Source organism: Cephus cinctus, unplaced genomic scaffold (genome assembly GCF_000341935.2).
Source record: "Cephus cinctus unplaced genomic scaffold, Ccin1 Ccin1_scaffold0307, whole genome shotgun sequence".
NCBI lineage: Eukaryota > Metazoa > Arthropoda > Insecta > Hymenoptera > Cephidae > Cephus > Cephus cinctus.
Window position 1 is genome coordinate 138,566 of NW_014333010.1, and position 14,984 is coordinate 153,549.

General features: G+C 41.1%; 1 protein-coding gene across 3 annotated transcripts in view; it reads right to left on the reverse strand.

The window, feature by feature from the left end:
- The window catches only part of LOC107266292 (protein neuralized), a 52,400-nt gene that overhangs the window by 29,579 nt on the left and 7,837 nt on the right, over nt 1-14,984 (reverse strand). The window contains exon 2 of one of the 3 annotated variants that reach the window (XM_025083536.1): nt 7,650-7,695. The exons of the other annotated variants lie outside the window; for them this stretch is intronic. Coding sequence (XP_024939304.1) covers nt 7,650-7,668 — 19 coding nt within the window. The 5' untranslated portion in view covers nt 7,669-7,695. The remainder of the gene's footprint in view (nt 1-7,649; nt 7,696-14,984) is intronic. 3 annotated transcript variants of the gene reach the window in all.

The window sequence follows — 14,984 nt, forward strand, 5'->3', positions numbered from 1 at the left end:
CCCCCCCCCTCGGTCAATCACGCTAAATACAAAATCTCAAATAAATTAATATAAAAAAAAATAATTTGTCATCCCCCCATATCGTGCTTGAATCAACTGTAAATTTTCAATCGTCACATGTAAAATCCCATAAAGGATGCACGAACTGAATTTCTCGTATACGCACAGCGTGTAATAAAAGCGATAAGCTAACCCCATAAGAAGGTGTTCCCGAGGAAGCGGATATACGCTCGGCGACTTCGTATGGAATTGTTATGGAATTGAAGTGGGTTTGTTAGAATGATTTAAAATTTCACGACCACCCTGTGCATCCTTAAAAATCTGAAACGGCGTACAGGTGTTTCTCCATATAAAAGGAAGGGGCTGAAAAAAAAATAAAAAATTCCTCATTCAAATCCCATCAATTCAAACACAACGAGGGGGTCATTCGTATATTAATATATTATATCTTTGTACCGAAGGATAGCATAGAAACAGAATGGAGACTAAAATCCAGCCGAGACCTCAGAGCCCATTGTACGACAATCATTCAATTAAACTCATTCTTATGTACGGAGATACTTGCCGATATGCGCATGGCCGTACGAGTACGTGTACACCTTGGTACGGCCCTGGTTGGCCTGCACTCGATATGTACTTGACGTGCACTCGATATGCACTGGACGAATCTCAATTACCCAAAGCATCACCGGGTATATCGTTGAAAACGTGATTTCAGCGGGTAGCGAATAAAATTGTCAAATTGCAATTAATTTTGATAACATAGAAATTCATGATAACGAGCACCGATTCAAATAACGAGGTCAAATTTAACGAAAAAAAAATCATAATAATAATTCGCGAGAATTATATAAGAAATTCCATACGTTCGTTCCGGTCGGTAAAACAGATCTTTCATTATTATTGCACTGGCGAACGATGAACTCTTCGATATACGAGAGAAAAGTAGGGCGGATGGTAGAAAAAAAAATTTTTTCAAAGACCCACCCCTCCCTTCAAAAGACAGACGTTACGACGCACCTCTCCCCCCACCCCCCGACCGGTTTAAGAAAATGTTAGAATTATGGGGTATGGACTTTCTTTATTTTTGGAAACCAGTCTAAATACGATTTCAGACGGCAGATGCCTTTTCGGGATATTTTTGGAAAATTCAAACGGGCAAACTCCAGATGATCCACAGCTCCGATTCCGTAAGCCACGTGAATTACCAGCAATTAGAAATACAAATTAAATGTATTATGCTCGTGATTACCAATCTTCAAAAAATGACTTTCTACGTGGGACAATTAAAAAAAAAAAATTTTTTTTAAATTTCTTTATTTTCCACAAACCACCTCGTCTTCCAATTCACCCCAAAGAGAAACCTCCAAAAAAATATCTGTACCTACGTGCATCAACCATCAAAATTACTGGAAGGCGACTAAAGGGCAGATATCAAAAAATTTTTTTTTAATAAAAACAAATAAAAAATCCAACAAAACAGACAGCTGCATAGGGGCATCGCTATATAGAAAACTATCGGCACTTCGTCCCCATCGTCATCGTCGTCTCGTACTCGTCGCCTCCGATCCCTCATATCTTAACCCATAGAGGATGAAAAAGAAATAAGAAAGACAAAAGATACTCGCCTTGGTTACATCCCGAACCTTCACCTGTCCCACCATAATACCCGTAATAAAAAGCCGTAACACATCGTAACGCATTTAATGCATCTTCCTAAGCCAACCTCCGAGACAGAACGCTCCAACATCTATATACTCCAGTTACCACGTCCTACGAGTATGCGGGTCGGTACAAGGCGATTGGCAAATTTTTCGAAAAAAAAACAAAAAAAAATTACAGCCCTATGAATTTACCACTGTACGGCTAATCCACATGTAAATTCGAGTGGATCAAACGTGCTCGAAAAATGGAGTGTAGAAAGAGCGAGAGAGATGGATACATAGTGAAAGGAGGGTAAATAGGTGTACTTTGAGGTTAAAAGCGGCACAATCAAAGGCTAAGGGTATAAATTACAAGAGTCGACTGCTGCTTTTTTGTATTAAATTTTTATCATAGTAATATATATATACTTGAATGTGAGTATGCGTGCACATATGTAGATCAGCCTATCGAGGCTGACTGGCTGCTAGAACTTTGCCGCCACCGAGTATAAAGACAGAAGTAGCGGGTTTATTAAGGGGGGTATATGTAATCACGTAATCAGCTTTTTGGTGGAGCGACAAAGCCAGCCATTATCTCATTGCTCAAATAGACCGTTCAAGTATCCTTGGTATATAGGAGTACGTGTAGATGAGATTGCCAAGAGAGGTGTGTGTATGTATATATATATATAATATGGTTAACAAGTCAGATACGTAACTCGTGAATTTTTTTAGTGACGAATTAATATATAGTATTACAATAGGGAAAAAAAAAATGTTTTTAATTTTTAACTTAAAACAAAATTTGGTTGCACGTTTTTTCATCACTTGCGGAACGCTCTCGTGATGGATCGTTCACGATATAACACGGGATGCATATATAAGGGTATTAGCATAGACTTATAATTTACCAAGAGACACAAGCGCCACGTGGCAGACATGTGGTTTGCGGTTCTTCATTTTCATTTAGATGCCACGTGAGTTGACTGACCGTTGCTTTGAAAATGTGAAACGTGAAATTTTTGAATAAAAAGAAAATGAAAATAAATTTGTGGAAAAAAAAATAACATGCAAAAGACAATGATGGCTAATTAGCGAAGATTCTTGGATACTGAGTGTGTACGTTTTTCTTGAATGAAAGTACAATACACCTGTTGTAACTTCGTAAAAGGAACTTGGCTATCATTTTTTTAGATACCACGACCGGGAGTCTGTTGGACTCGGAGTAAAATTTCCCCTCTATCTCTTTTTTTCTTTTTTTTTTTAATTCTTGTTTCTATCCGCAGAAGCACCTGTCTGAAATTTTCAAACTGTTCTACTGTAGTCTCGCGTTCGAGTATAACGCGACTGGTTCGTTTTTACGGCTTCGCCCACTTCGGTCAGCTAGTTCGGTTCGTCCTTAACGCTTTTACACGCATGTAACAAACGTGACCTGGGAACATCTGTTCATCCCGATGGAAAAAAGAAATCCGATAAGAGATATCAAAGTCCGTATTGTTAACGGAGATAGGAAAAAATTTTGAGAGGCGATGAAATTTAAAATTTTCTCAAGGATCATACAATTTTGAGAAAAAAATTTTTTTGATCGATACAAAAATATTTTATATAAGAATCGTACCGAGATCATCATATCCCTGGTGCTTATACGAAGACTTCCGGCAGTCTAAAAATCGAACGATAATTTTATACAGATGAAATTCATTGCCGCATGGTATTTGTTAATTTGTATTTGCTTTTTCGTATTCTGCTTAGCATATATTTGAGGTGGAAATTCATACGCATTTCACAATTCCAAATGATACGTGTATAAGGTCCCTAAAGCTATGAATTTTGAATCATTGAAAAAAAAATTGTACTCCTGGACCAACCGTAAATTTGAGGCTGGATGCGGGTTAGATATACGCGTAGTTGACAATGGCTGTTTTATCATTCGGAATGAATAAATATTTGTTTCGTTCCTCGTAGCCGCGCCTATACTCCGTTCGGTATAATTGCGTCAGGATTTATTACGCAAGTCCTTTTCTGCGGTTGCGCAATGATTATTTTACCAAAGAACGTCCTTACGTGCTGCGCAAAATTGCAACGCGCGAAAGGGCACAGCAGGAATTCGGAAAAGGTCGGCTCTGACCATTTTCTAATGGTTTCCTAAATGGTTTCGTATAACGGTGACACTTTCGCACAGACACGCCGGGAAGATGTGAGAAGAGGGCGGGATGCTGTAAGAATGAAAGGAAAAGAAAAACCTACAATACCCTCAAAGATACCCAAAGGAGATATTTTCTCGAAGATGAATACTGAAAAATTCGGAATAGAAGACCACGTGCGAATCCAAAAAAAAGTCAGTCCGTTTAAAAGGGCACGAGTCCTTTGACGGATAACAAGAAGTCACGTGTAGATATGAAAATATAAAAAAAAAAAACGTCTAATTTACTAAATCCTACTGGCCTTGCACTGACGTCACATTGATATTGAATATTTTTGAAAAAATATAATTTTGAAAAAAAAATCCTTAATCATCCACGTCCCATGGGATGATCATTTCTGCAAATAACTTTTACGGTATTTTGAAAATTTTGGAAAATTTTTTCAAAATTCCTTATACTCGCCTACGTACTTTTAAATGGATCAGGATTTCTCAGCTGACAGTCACAATGTATACGTCCGACCTAAAACCAGCGGACATCCTCAGAAAGGACCTTTGCGGTTTAAATGTCTTTGCGTGGGACCGTCGCTCGCGCTATCCCACGCAACTGCAGTCCTTTTGTCAATCAGCTGAGACCTGTTCCGTAACATTAAATAAGGAGCAGGTACGCAGCCAGTGGAGTCTCGGAAAAGGGGATCAAAGGTGAGAGAAAAAAAAAAGTGCAGGTAGAAGAGAAGAAAATCGACAGAACGAGAGAAGTCTGGAGGTCAAAGGGCAAAAAGGATCCTTTGAGAATACAGAATCCTGACACTGAGGTACCAAGAAAATTTTGAAAAAAAAGAAATTGCAAAAATTCCTTAAAGAAATCTTTGTTGTACCCTGTAACATTTATCCATCATCCCTTACCGATAATTCACCCCTGGGACCAGGATGAAGATCGAGATGAAAATATCTCGAAAAACCATATCCCGTATGACCGCCAAGAGATAATGCATTGTACAGACATACGACGAAACGTGCAAGAGGAAGAAAAAAAAGATAAGACGTTAAATGAAAAGAAAAAAAAATAAAGAGAAACGCGAGGACAAAGAGAGAAGATGGCAGGGTGCGTTGGGCGCAGCGACAAAGGAGTTAAAAAAGAAAAAAGAAAATTCGTCGACAAGGCAGGTGCGTACGCGTGCCGGCAACCAATCAGGAGCCAGGGATCTCCCTCGGCGCTGGATACGTGGAGACCATTTATCGTTTCTTTCGAGAAAGGCGAACGCCTGGCTCGGCTCTCTCTTTCTTTCTTGGCTGCTTCTCTTGAGCCACGTGACCGGGAGGCCCAAGAGTACCAGGGATATCCTCTGGCCGGCCTTAAGAAGAACGCGCATCGAGGGAAAAGGTGGGAGAACGTAATGCAGAGGTGGTTGGCATCGGTTCGATGCGTCTTGGAGATGCACCTTGCGGTTCTCGATCCCATTGATAAAATTCCTTTGGGGGAATAAAAAAAAAAATTGACGCGGCGAAGGTACCCAGCTTTCCCGTTAAACGTTTTTAACGATACCAATTGAATGTGAAACTCGAACCCAGTGGCTTTTGGAGGTGACTGTACTTTTGATTTTTTTTTTATAAATATCTTCGCGTACAATAAAAAGATTTAAAAAATAATAGTACCGCATATCCCAGAATACGAGGAATTTTCTAGATACCAAACGAATCACGCTTTTTAAGGCTACAGGATTATATTCAATATTTCTTTTGTATCGGGCGTCTGGATTATTGCCCCGTTACGTAAGAAATAAATGCCAAGAGGAATGCGTGTCGGGTTGCGATCGATAGTCACCGAGAATGAGAACAAAGAGACATCGGAGAACCTGGGACGTTGGGCAGTGATAAGGAGAAAAAATAAATTCCAAAACCAAGGGAGACTTCCACGTATGAGCGATGGTAAACAAACTTTGACGTTTAAAACGTCAAACAATTCATTTACGTGTTTCCTACGGGGTATCTATAGACTTGACACACCACGACGTCCCGTATATCGAATAGGCACAAGATAAATTACATGATCCAATTAATCGACTTGATCTTAATTGGCAACTTTCCCCGGGGATTTCGTGGAATCGATGCACCGAAAATTTTATTGATTTTCTTACGTTTTTCATTATTTATTTTTTACCCTTTTTTCGCTAACCACCTTCCTACCCACTGACCTATCCGGTTCTCTCTCACTCTTCTGTCCGTCGGCTATTTCGTCTCTCCGTCCCACCCACTGTTTTCACTACCAGCAATTGTCCCACTGCCGACATTCGCAGCTGCCGCAACCAAACGAAGATGAATACGAGACTCGAGATGAAGACCAAGATAATGGGTGAACGTGCACACCGTGAGATGACTGGCACTGATGAAAAAGGAAAAAAAAAAAAATTGATCTCAAAAAGAAATCGAGATACTCGATGCTTGAAAATTGAAATAAGACTCTCCCCTTGTAACCGCATAATATATACCCATGAGGGCACGCGATAATTGACACTTAACAATTACAGTGGAGACTCGATTAACCGGACTAATTGTTGTCGTAAGTCATTCGGATAATCGAAAATCCGTATAATTGAATGTATGAAGAAAAGCGGTTTTTGCATTACATACATATATATGAACTCTAGAAAGATAACCTACGCTGCCCGCGCATGGTTATCTTTTAGTTGCGTTGTCATATGGTATCTTTCTAGGGAAACTGTCTAGCTAAAACAATAATGAAACGGGGCGAAGAAGAGGTCGCGTGGGGCGCGGGCGGGTAGAGCCAGCGCAACATGTCCGTGTAAGCACGGACTAGACTACAAAGATATTTGCTCGCAGTTGGCAATCCGGATAATCGTGAATCCGTATAACTGAGGTCCGGATAATCGAGTCTCCACTGTATTACCAATGTGGACGTACCTTTACGCAATTCGCATTTCACATCCAACGAAGCGTATACTAAATTCTTATCGGATCGAATTGTCGGTGGAATGTCGTTCGAGAATAAATTTCTTTTTTTTTTTTGTAATCACGATATTTCGAATTTCGACTAATTTTTTTATTTTAATTACTCGTTATCGTCATTTTCACTTTTTTTGGTCAATTTAACAAAATGACACGTAACGTACTCGCAAGCTATTTATAATACGGCCAGTCGAGCAGCTTGCGCCGTAATGCCTACAAACAGCTGCCACAACGAAACAAAAAGCAATTAAACAAAATTCATTATAAAATCGTGACGATTCAATCGTCGTGTTCGATGAGTCATTACCAAAATATCAAAGTATCCCGTTACGAGTGATCCAGTAAAAAGAAAATGGCTGGTGGCTATGAGCAAAGAAAAAAATCGAGAAAATAAAAATTTTGGAAAAATAATAATATATTACTCCACGTTAAAAGACATGAAAATAAATGACTACCGGAGTCATTGAATGCTTATTAGCCATGGCCTTATACTGTTGATCGTGATGGGGGAAGAAATGGATGAAAAAAAAAAATGCAAAGACAAAGACAAATACAAAAGAGAAGGATACCTCGTATCTACGTGGGGCACGTGGCTGGCACGTGTCACGTGAGTCAATAATGACTCCTGCTTGGCTTTGACGTTTTGTATGCGTTTTATTTTTCTTTATTTTTTTTTTTCACTTTCTTTATCTTCCCTCCACACTGATCCCAAGTCCCTATTGCCGCCGCGTTAGGATTCACGGCTCGAGTCATTGACTTCAATGACGACTTCCTCGCTCGATTACTCAAGCAAGTCATTTATTCTTTCCAAGAGAGACAGTGCCCCGCTTAACATGGTCATTTGTACGGACGTGCATTTTAATGTCGCAAAGAAATAAAGCTGCGTTCACACTTACTTTTATGAAGATAAGTCATGCGTTTTATGATTCGGTGTGGACTTACCTGTAAGGAAAAAAAATTTTCATGAAATATTGAATATACAAAAATACACACGAGACACGTGGGTAAAGTGAAAAAAGTGAATTTTGACTATTTTCAAAAATTCGACCCTCACCCCCAAAAGTAGAAAAATTTGAAGAAAAATTTAGTATAGCTATGGACCCCAATGAAGGGACCCTAGTCCCCCTTCAATTCAATGCCACGTGCAACAGGCTGTCTGCGAGGGGTCGAGGGGACGAAAAACGGGAGTATCCAATTGATGCAGAAAAACATCTGGAAGGGATGGAAACGGGGAACTGGAGGGGTCCGAAAATAAGGGTAAATTTTACTGCCAGTGTCGGAATGCACCCTTGGCCCCCCCGCCCCGCTTCGGAAGTTCCATTTGAATAATACAATGGGGAAAAGGTGCCAGGACGATCCTAAGCACGTAGCTGCTGCACCCCCCTTCGTTGTATCCTTTTTGTTTCCCTTTTGCAAAATTTCATTCTGGTCCCCCACCATATTCAGTACCTCTCATCCCTCGAATAAATGCCAGCCATTCGCCTCGGCATGAAAATGATCCAGGTGAGAGGATACCAAAATTTTTTTACAGGGCCGAGGAAAAGGGGGTCCCTTCGAGGGAGGGCCCTGCATCGCGCACGTTGCATCGCTATGTATAACCAGGTGACCTGGAATTTATGTACCCATTATAAATCCCCGTGGTGACAGACTGGAGCTCTGATTTTGAAAAATCCTTATACAATTTTTTAAAAAAATATTCAAAATCCATCCAAAGTCCAGTAAAAGTTTCCAAAAATATTCATTAAACTTTTAAGCGTAACCAAATTTTTCGATACTGACCTCTACAGTGCGTTTCACGTGCCTTGAGTGTTCAGATTGAAAAAGGCATATATATGTATATGGATACACGTGAGAAGCCACAGGCATGTGTTATCCAGGTGTCGATATGGGGTACATGTCCATGGGGTATGCGTATGGGGTAAAGCCCAGGTGTACCGATTCCGATACTGTACCGTCAATAGATTCCGGGTTGGACCCCATTGATTTCCGATGCACATTCCCTGGATGCCAATGCAGCTGCACTACTCCGCGACGACATGCAGATGCACTTGGGATGTGTCAGGGGCTCTAATGTATTTGCACTCCCATTGAATTAAATTACGCCTCCAACGTAGAATTTAGCCGAGTAAACGCGAGTGCGCAGCGCAGCATCCCCCCCGTTCGATAAATGGTCCATCGAAGTGTTGAACAGTGAAATGTTTTTTTTTTTCGAAAATTTCAAAATTCAAAAACAACCCACGATCATGAGAAACAATAAAAATTTCAAATTGCTTCGAGTATATCGAAACTGTAATTTTCGAAATCCAGTGAAAAAAATAAGGGATCCACCGAAAATCCATATATTTACACTGCGTCTGGATACACAAAGGGATACATCCCGACTGAATATCTGTTAATGTATAAATATCCGTTAGCCCCTTCACCCTATCGAATTTCTCAGTCTCGTATCCATTGAGCCTCGGGACTAGTCAAACAGCAAAGAAAAAAAAAAAAGGAAAAACGAATAAGAAGATGAATAGCAAAAGAAAGACACTCCCATGGGTGCTGGAAAACCCTATTTCCGCGTCGTGCCACGTGCCTATTATGGTTATACCAGGCGAAAGAGCCACAAAGTATCCCATAGTACAAAAATCGCTACGACCCAGGGCACTTGTGATCCTCACATCTCCACGCCCCTGTATCCCAAGAAAGCCGCATCTCAAAAAAAATTTTTTTTAATTTTTCAAAATAATAAAAATGGTCCATGATTCTCCGAGGCTGCATCGAGCAAACGAAAAACGATACGGAAAATTGAACAGACCTCCGAGGAGGTATTTCAGCCATAATGATCTTATGGAGAATACGTAACTATAGACTCTTCGTAGACACCCTGTATACTCGAGAGAGCAAGACGCACGGGAGGGATGCAGGCAGCCCAGTAGAGGTAGGTAAGTGCGTGGTTGTTGCCAAGCGGAGGTGCTTCTCTGGCAGTCAGTGAATGTCAGCTGCCTCCTTATTCCGCGACTCGGCGTGCGAGCCAGACGCCATTGTTCGATCGACAATACTAAACCGAACCACTCACAACATATCCCATTCATTAAACCCACCCACTTTATTACTCGACGTGGAACGTCGACATTTCTTTTTCTTCATCCCCGCGTGTCCGTCTGTATACGAGACGTATACCTATAAGGAGGGACTGGCAGTCGCTGTTGCCACCCTTAGACGGCCGGCGACACCAGTTCCGTTCGGTGCGGGTATTAAGAAATAAAAAAATTTCAAAATGCCGCAGAGCTTCCCATGATGCTAAGAATTTTATGAAATATTTTTTATTAAATTTTTTAATTACGAGAAACAATTTTTTTTACAAGGATCATTAAACGATAAAATTTTTATGAGCAAAAATTTTCAGATGTCCAGAGGGCCAACTTCTCGTGATTTTCGATGCGGTGGAGTCCCCTGAATGCAAGACTGATGCTGGGTGACTCACAATTTTATTTCTTTTTACGTATGTCAAACTGGACTTTTCTCTGGTTCGTGGTAAATGATAATGGTGGTAGATAGATATAGCGATAATACGGACGCAGTTGGCTACCCTTATGAATCCCTGGATTGTTACTGTACGGGTTTTCGTGTAAACGTAAACTGACCATTGGTCAGTACGGACAATGAACTGATCGTTAAGGTTTGATTGTTCATCGATTGTTTACGATTTCGTGGACAAATGGAGCAATTCTCTGTGCACTATTCGACAAATGGTCAACTTCTCTCGTGGACATTCGTTACCCTCGAGTGGCTGCAGCTCGAACTGGGACACGTGAGAAGTACCGTGGCCCCCTCGTGTCCCTGGATAAATTAATGGGAGAGGAAGAAAAAAAAAATTATAAAAAAAATACAGAGGGTGGGATAACGGTGATGATCCAAAATGACCCGAAATAAATAGAATATATATATATACGTAACATATATATACCTCCATATATATATACGTAATATATATACGTAGAAAATGGTAAAAATAAAAAATTAGAGAAAATCCCGAATAAAAAGAAATTTATGTTGATTTTTGGAAATTTTTTTTTGTTTCATATACGAAACGAGCGGACGTACAAAGGAAAGTGGAGTATCGGGTATATAAAGGGGAAGATTGTTAATCGGCCGTGGCCACGTGGCTCGTCTGTTGTGAATTTTGGAAGAAAAAATTACTTCCGATACAAGAGCCAAAAAGATTTGCAGGAACGACGTGGATTAATCGTCGGGAATGCCAATTAATCTCGCCTATCGCAAAGATCGGACGTGGCACGAGTGCGGCGTTCGTGAAATTCATCAAAACAGAGTCATTAAAAGAGGTGCACGGGGATACGGAGTACAGAAGAGAAAGAACGGAAGAGACGAAGCTGGAAAGAGGAATCAACGTGTAGTAAGAGGGAAGCGAAGGTAAGTTCTGTTCTTTTTGGGGGAAAAAAAAGGGAAGAGAAAAAAATGGCCACGTGCAGCGGCGAAGTGGTGTCAGCTGGTAAAGAACGGGACCATACGGTTATTCGATGGGCTTAGCAGGTTTTTATCGAAAAAAATTATCAACGGTCTTTGGCGATCCTGTTATTTTTTTTTTTCAATACATCAAACGGTACAGAGGCAATACCGAAAGAAGAATCCAGATAAAAGAAATTTCCAAATTTCCAAAACTCAATCCAACATTTTTTAGCAACTTTTTTTCCAGAATATATATTTTTTAAAAAATGTTTCCTACACCTTTTCAATATTCTATTTCAATCCGTAGCCGATGCCCTCCGCGCAAGACTATGAATACGTAAAAAGAAGAAAGCACGAAAGAGAAAGAAAAATAATAAAAAGCCAAAGAAAAGAGGGGGAACCGTACCTAAAGACAATGGGATCGTAGGCACTTTGAAGGTTCATTGCTCGAATTTCTTTAAAAGATCGTCTCAAGAGTCGTCCAAAACCCCATGGTTATCCCCACTAGTAAATTTGGGCATGGGGGTACCCAGTCGAACAGGAGCACGGCGCGTGGCCCCCATGCTCCCAAGGCAATGGTGCCCCCTGCCCAAGAGATCCTCGACATCTGTCCAGGGGCCTCCAGATCCACCACCCTTAATAAGTTCACTTGGTAACAGCCTCAGCTCGGACCCTCCTCTTCCTGCTCCCTTGGTTTTCCCGTATACCCCATAGCACCCCATAAGAAGTACCAATTCGCTCCCGATACATTCTGAAACCACGTGCAATGTCCCTTACGCATCTTACATCCCTAATACACTCCCCCCCCCCTCAAATTTACCTCAAAAAAAAATGAAAAAAAATATATTCTCCCCACGATCCAAAATCCCAATAAAAATTCATCGAAGTCCAAAATCTTCGATCCCAGAATCCCAAAGGACCCCCGAAAACAAGACACGGGAATGACCGACGTGACGGGAATTAAAATCGTGTACGCGTTATACCTGATATCTTCTAATCGATTTCCGGGATGAATTGATGATGTTAAGGGAAGGGTCCCGCGTTCTCCATAACCCGGAGGCAATTTGACGGCGTCCGTCGCGACCAGCGCACATCTGCCTTTTCGCGGCAGGTGGCGACTTATCCCGGTTTTATGCTTCCTCTCTTTTCTACCCTCCCTGCCGCGCCCTGTTCCCCTCTTGCTCTATCGCCAACCCGATGGGCAACGTCCCTCTCTCTCGTTTCTATCCGACAGCACGCGGACTCCCTACGTGCGTCTGGACTCGACCAAGGAGGAAAAGAGACCGAGAGAAATCTCACGTTGGAGCGAGGAGGAAGAATGCGAGCAAGAGAGCGAGAGAGAGAGAGAGAGAGAGAGAGAGAGAGAGAGAGAGAGAGAGAGAAGGTGAGAGTCGAAGGGAAGAAAGAGAGGGAGAGACTCGGCCACGCGACAGGCACTGCAAGGCGCGTGTCGCTCCTGATCACCTTGGTTGGGGGGAGTGGCTGGGTTTTTGTTCTCACCTTGTGTATACATATACAGGGTGATTCACGTGCAGCTATCGATTCGGGGTATGATTATTAATTTGGAGGATGATTGGTGAGTAAGGTCATTGACCAACGAGGTTAAAAAATCGAATTGGAGCAAAGTTCGACCGAAATCAAAATTCTAAGGGATGCTGGTGAAAAATTTAAATCATTCCCTGACCTGAGCCACGTTCGAATACGAATCTTATGTATACTTCTGAATCACCCCGTACATTTTTTATCCCAATTATTCGTATAGTCTGCCACACGTCATTATGCATGCTTAACGATCTGGTCTTCGATGACACGGAAATGTTCCGTAATTTTTTTTTTCGAGAACGATCCTCGACGATTTTCTTCAAAAATAATTTTGATAACAAATAAATAACTAAAATTCTCTTTTCCCGAATTTAAACACACCTGACAATATATAATCTTGATCGGGAGTGTACTTTTTATAATTAACATTCGCGAGCATTGTTTTTACCTCAAATGCCCTAAAAGTTAACGAAGTACCCAGGGAGCTTAAGGAGCGACCCCTCATTTGTTAATATTCCCGCCGATCAGCCCGTAGGAAAGAGATGAACCGAGTTAAGGGATGATCGTCGTGGATGAAAGGGATCGAGGTATCCGCAAGGGTTGTAAAATTTTAAGGGTTGAAGAATACAGTCTAAATCGCATGGGTTGGCGACGCTTGGCCATCTGGTGGCAGAAATCAGGTATAACGAAAAAGAGAGGAAAAATTCATTTACGAACCGAGATATATTCACCCCTTTTGGCAAAATTTTTTTCTCTTTTCTCCTTCTTCCTCGTTTTCACTCGCTTTCCCTCTCCCTTTCACTCGCCCCTACGGACCACAGCCCGCCGGCTTCTTATTTGCATCCCTTAACCCTTTAGAATTCGACGCCTCGACCCAGCAACCCCTTGATCGCTGCCTTACGTGTCACGACTATATCTATACATCGTATAGCTATATATATACACGGTACGCCCAAACCGGAGGATAACTCGAATACCCATTATTGTTATGATTATCTGACGAAGGCGAAATCCAATACGGCTTTCAATGCTCCGCAATAGGAATTCAAAAGAGAACTCCGAACTAAAGAAACTCAGATATAATTTGCATAGGTCCTTCAACTTATATACCATTTCAAAGGGTTGAAACGAGGGTTGAAAATATATATTCGATATAACCACGCGAAACGGTATTTATTAAATACAGTATCGCACGAGTATCATTGTATTTAAACGTTCGACCCCAGATTTTTTTTTCCAAAAATTTTTACCCTCATCAATTTTTCACATCGTGTTTGGCAATTGAAATATAATTGCGCGACGCGTATTACATTAGGCAAATATACGCGGATACTTTAGGGGATGTTTTTCAGGAAAAATTCCAACGTGATCGTAACCCATTATTATTATATTAATAAAAAACATACGTGATCGTGCAAAAGCAAAAATTACGTAAAGATGCAGCGTTGCGGAAGGCTTGGTATCGAAGGGTTGCCTTTTTTTGGATTTAAAAAAAGTTCATCCTCCCTTATGGGGGTTGTTTACGCCAAGCTCGGAGCTCGTGTTACTTACGGGGTAACGCACTGTTGGATTCGAAGAAAGTATCAATGGGAAAAGGAAGGGGGGTGGGCGGTTCAACCCTTTAAGAGACACGGCAAGGGGTTAAATGCTCCCCCATGGCGTTTCCCTCGGGTAGAAGTTTGCCTGCGTTAAGCGGGCTGCTGCAACCCTTCATCCTTGGGATATAATGCAAGGCCCTTCGTCTATGGGTTATATCGTGCACCCCCGTACGGACTGTGATGATTTTTCGTAGAATCTCATTAAAAATCCAACCCCTGAAATCTCATTAGAAAAAAATGGCGAGGGGCAATTCGTAATTCTAGAAAATTTTTATTAATGTCATTGATCGATTTTTTGAGGATCAAACGTCACAATTTTTGTCCAAACGTAGAAATCATGTATACGAAAAAAAATACATTGAAGACCGATAAAATGTTTTAATGGATAATACCAAAAAAAAATTTTTTTTCGCAATTCAATTCCCATAACATATTCGCGAACAAGTGTACAGCTTCCCAACGCTGATTGGATGAATTACGACATTTCGAATGCTCGACTTGCCCCCTAGTACACATTAAACCCCTTTGCGAAAGGGGTTGTTATGGGCGTATAAAAAAAATTAGTAACAGCCAAAAGAATTATCGTAGCTGCGAAACAGTCCAAAGGGAGAAAAAAAGACTACCCCACAAAGAATTTGT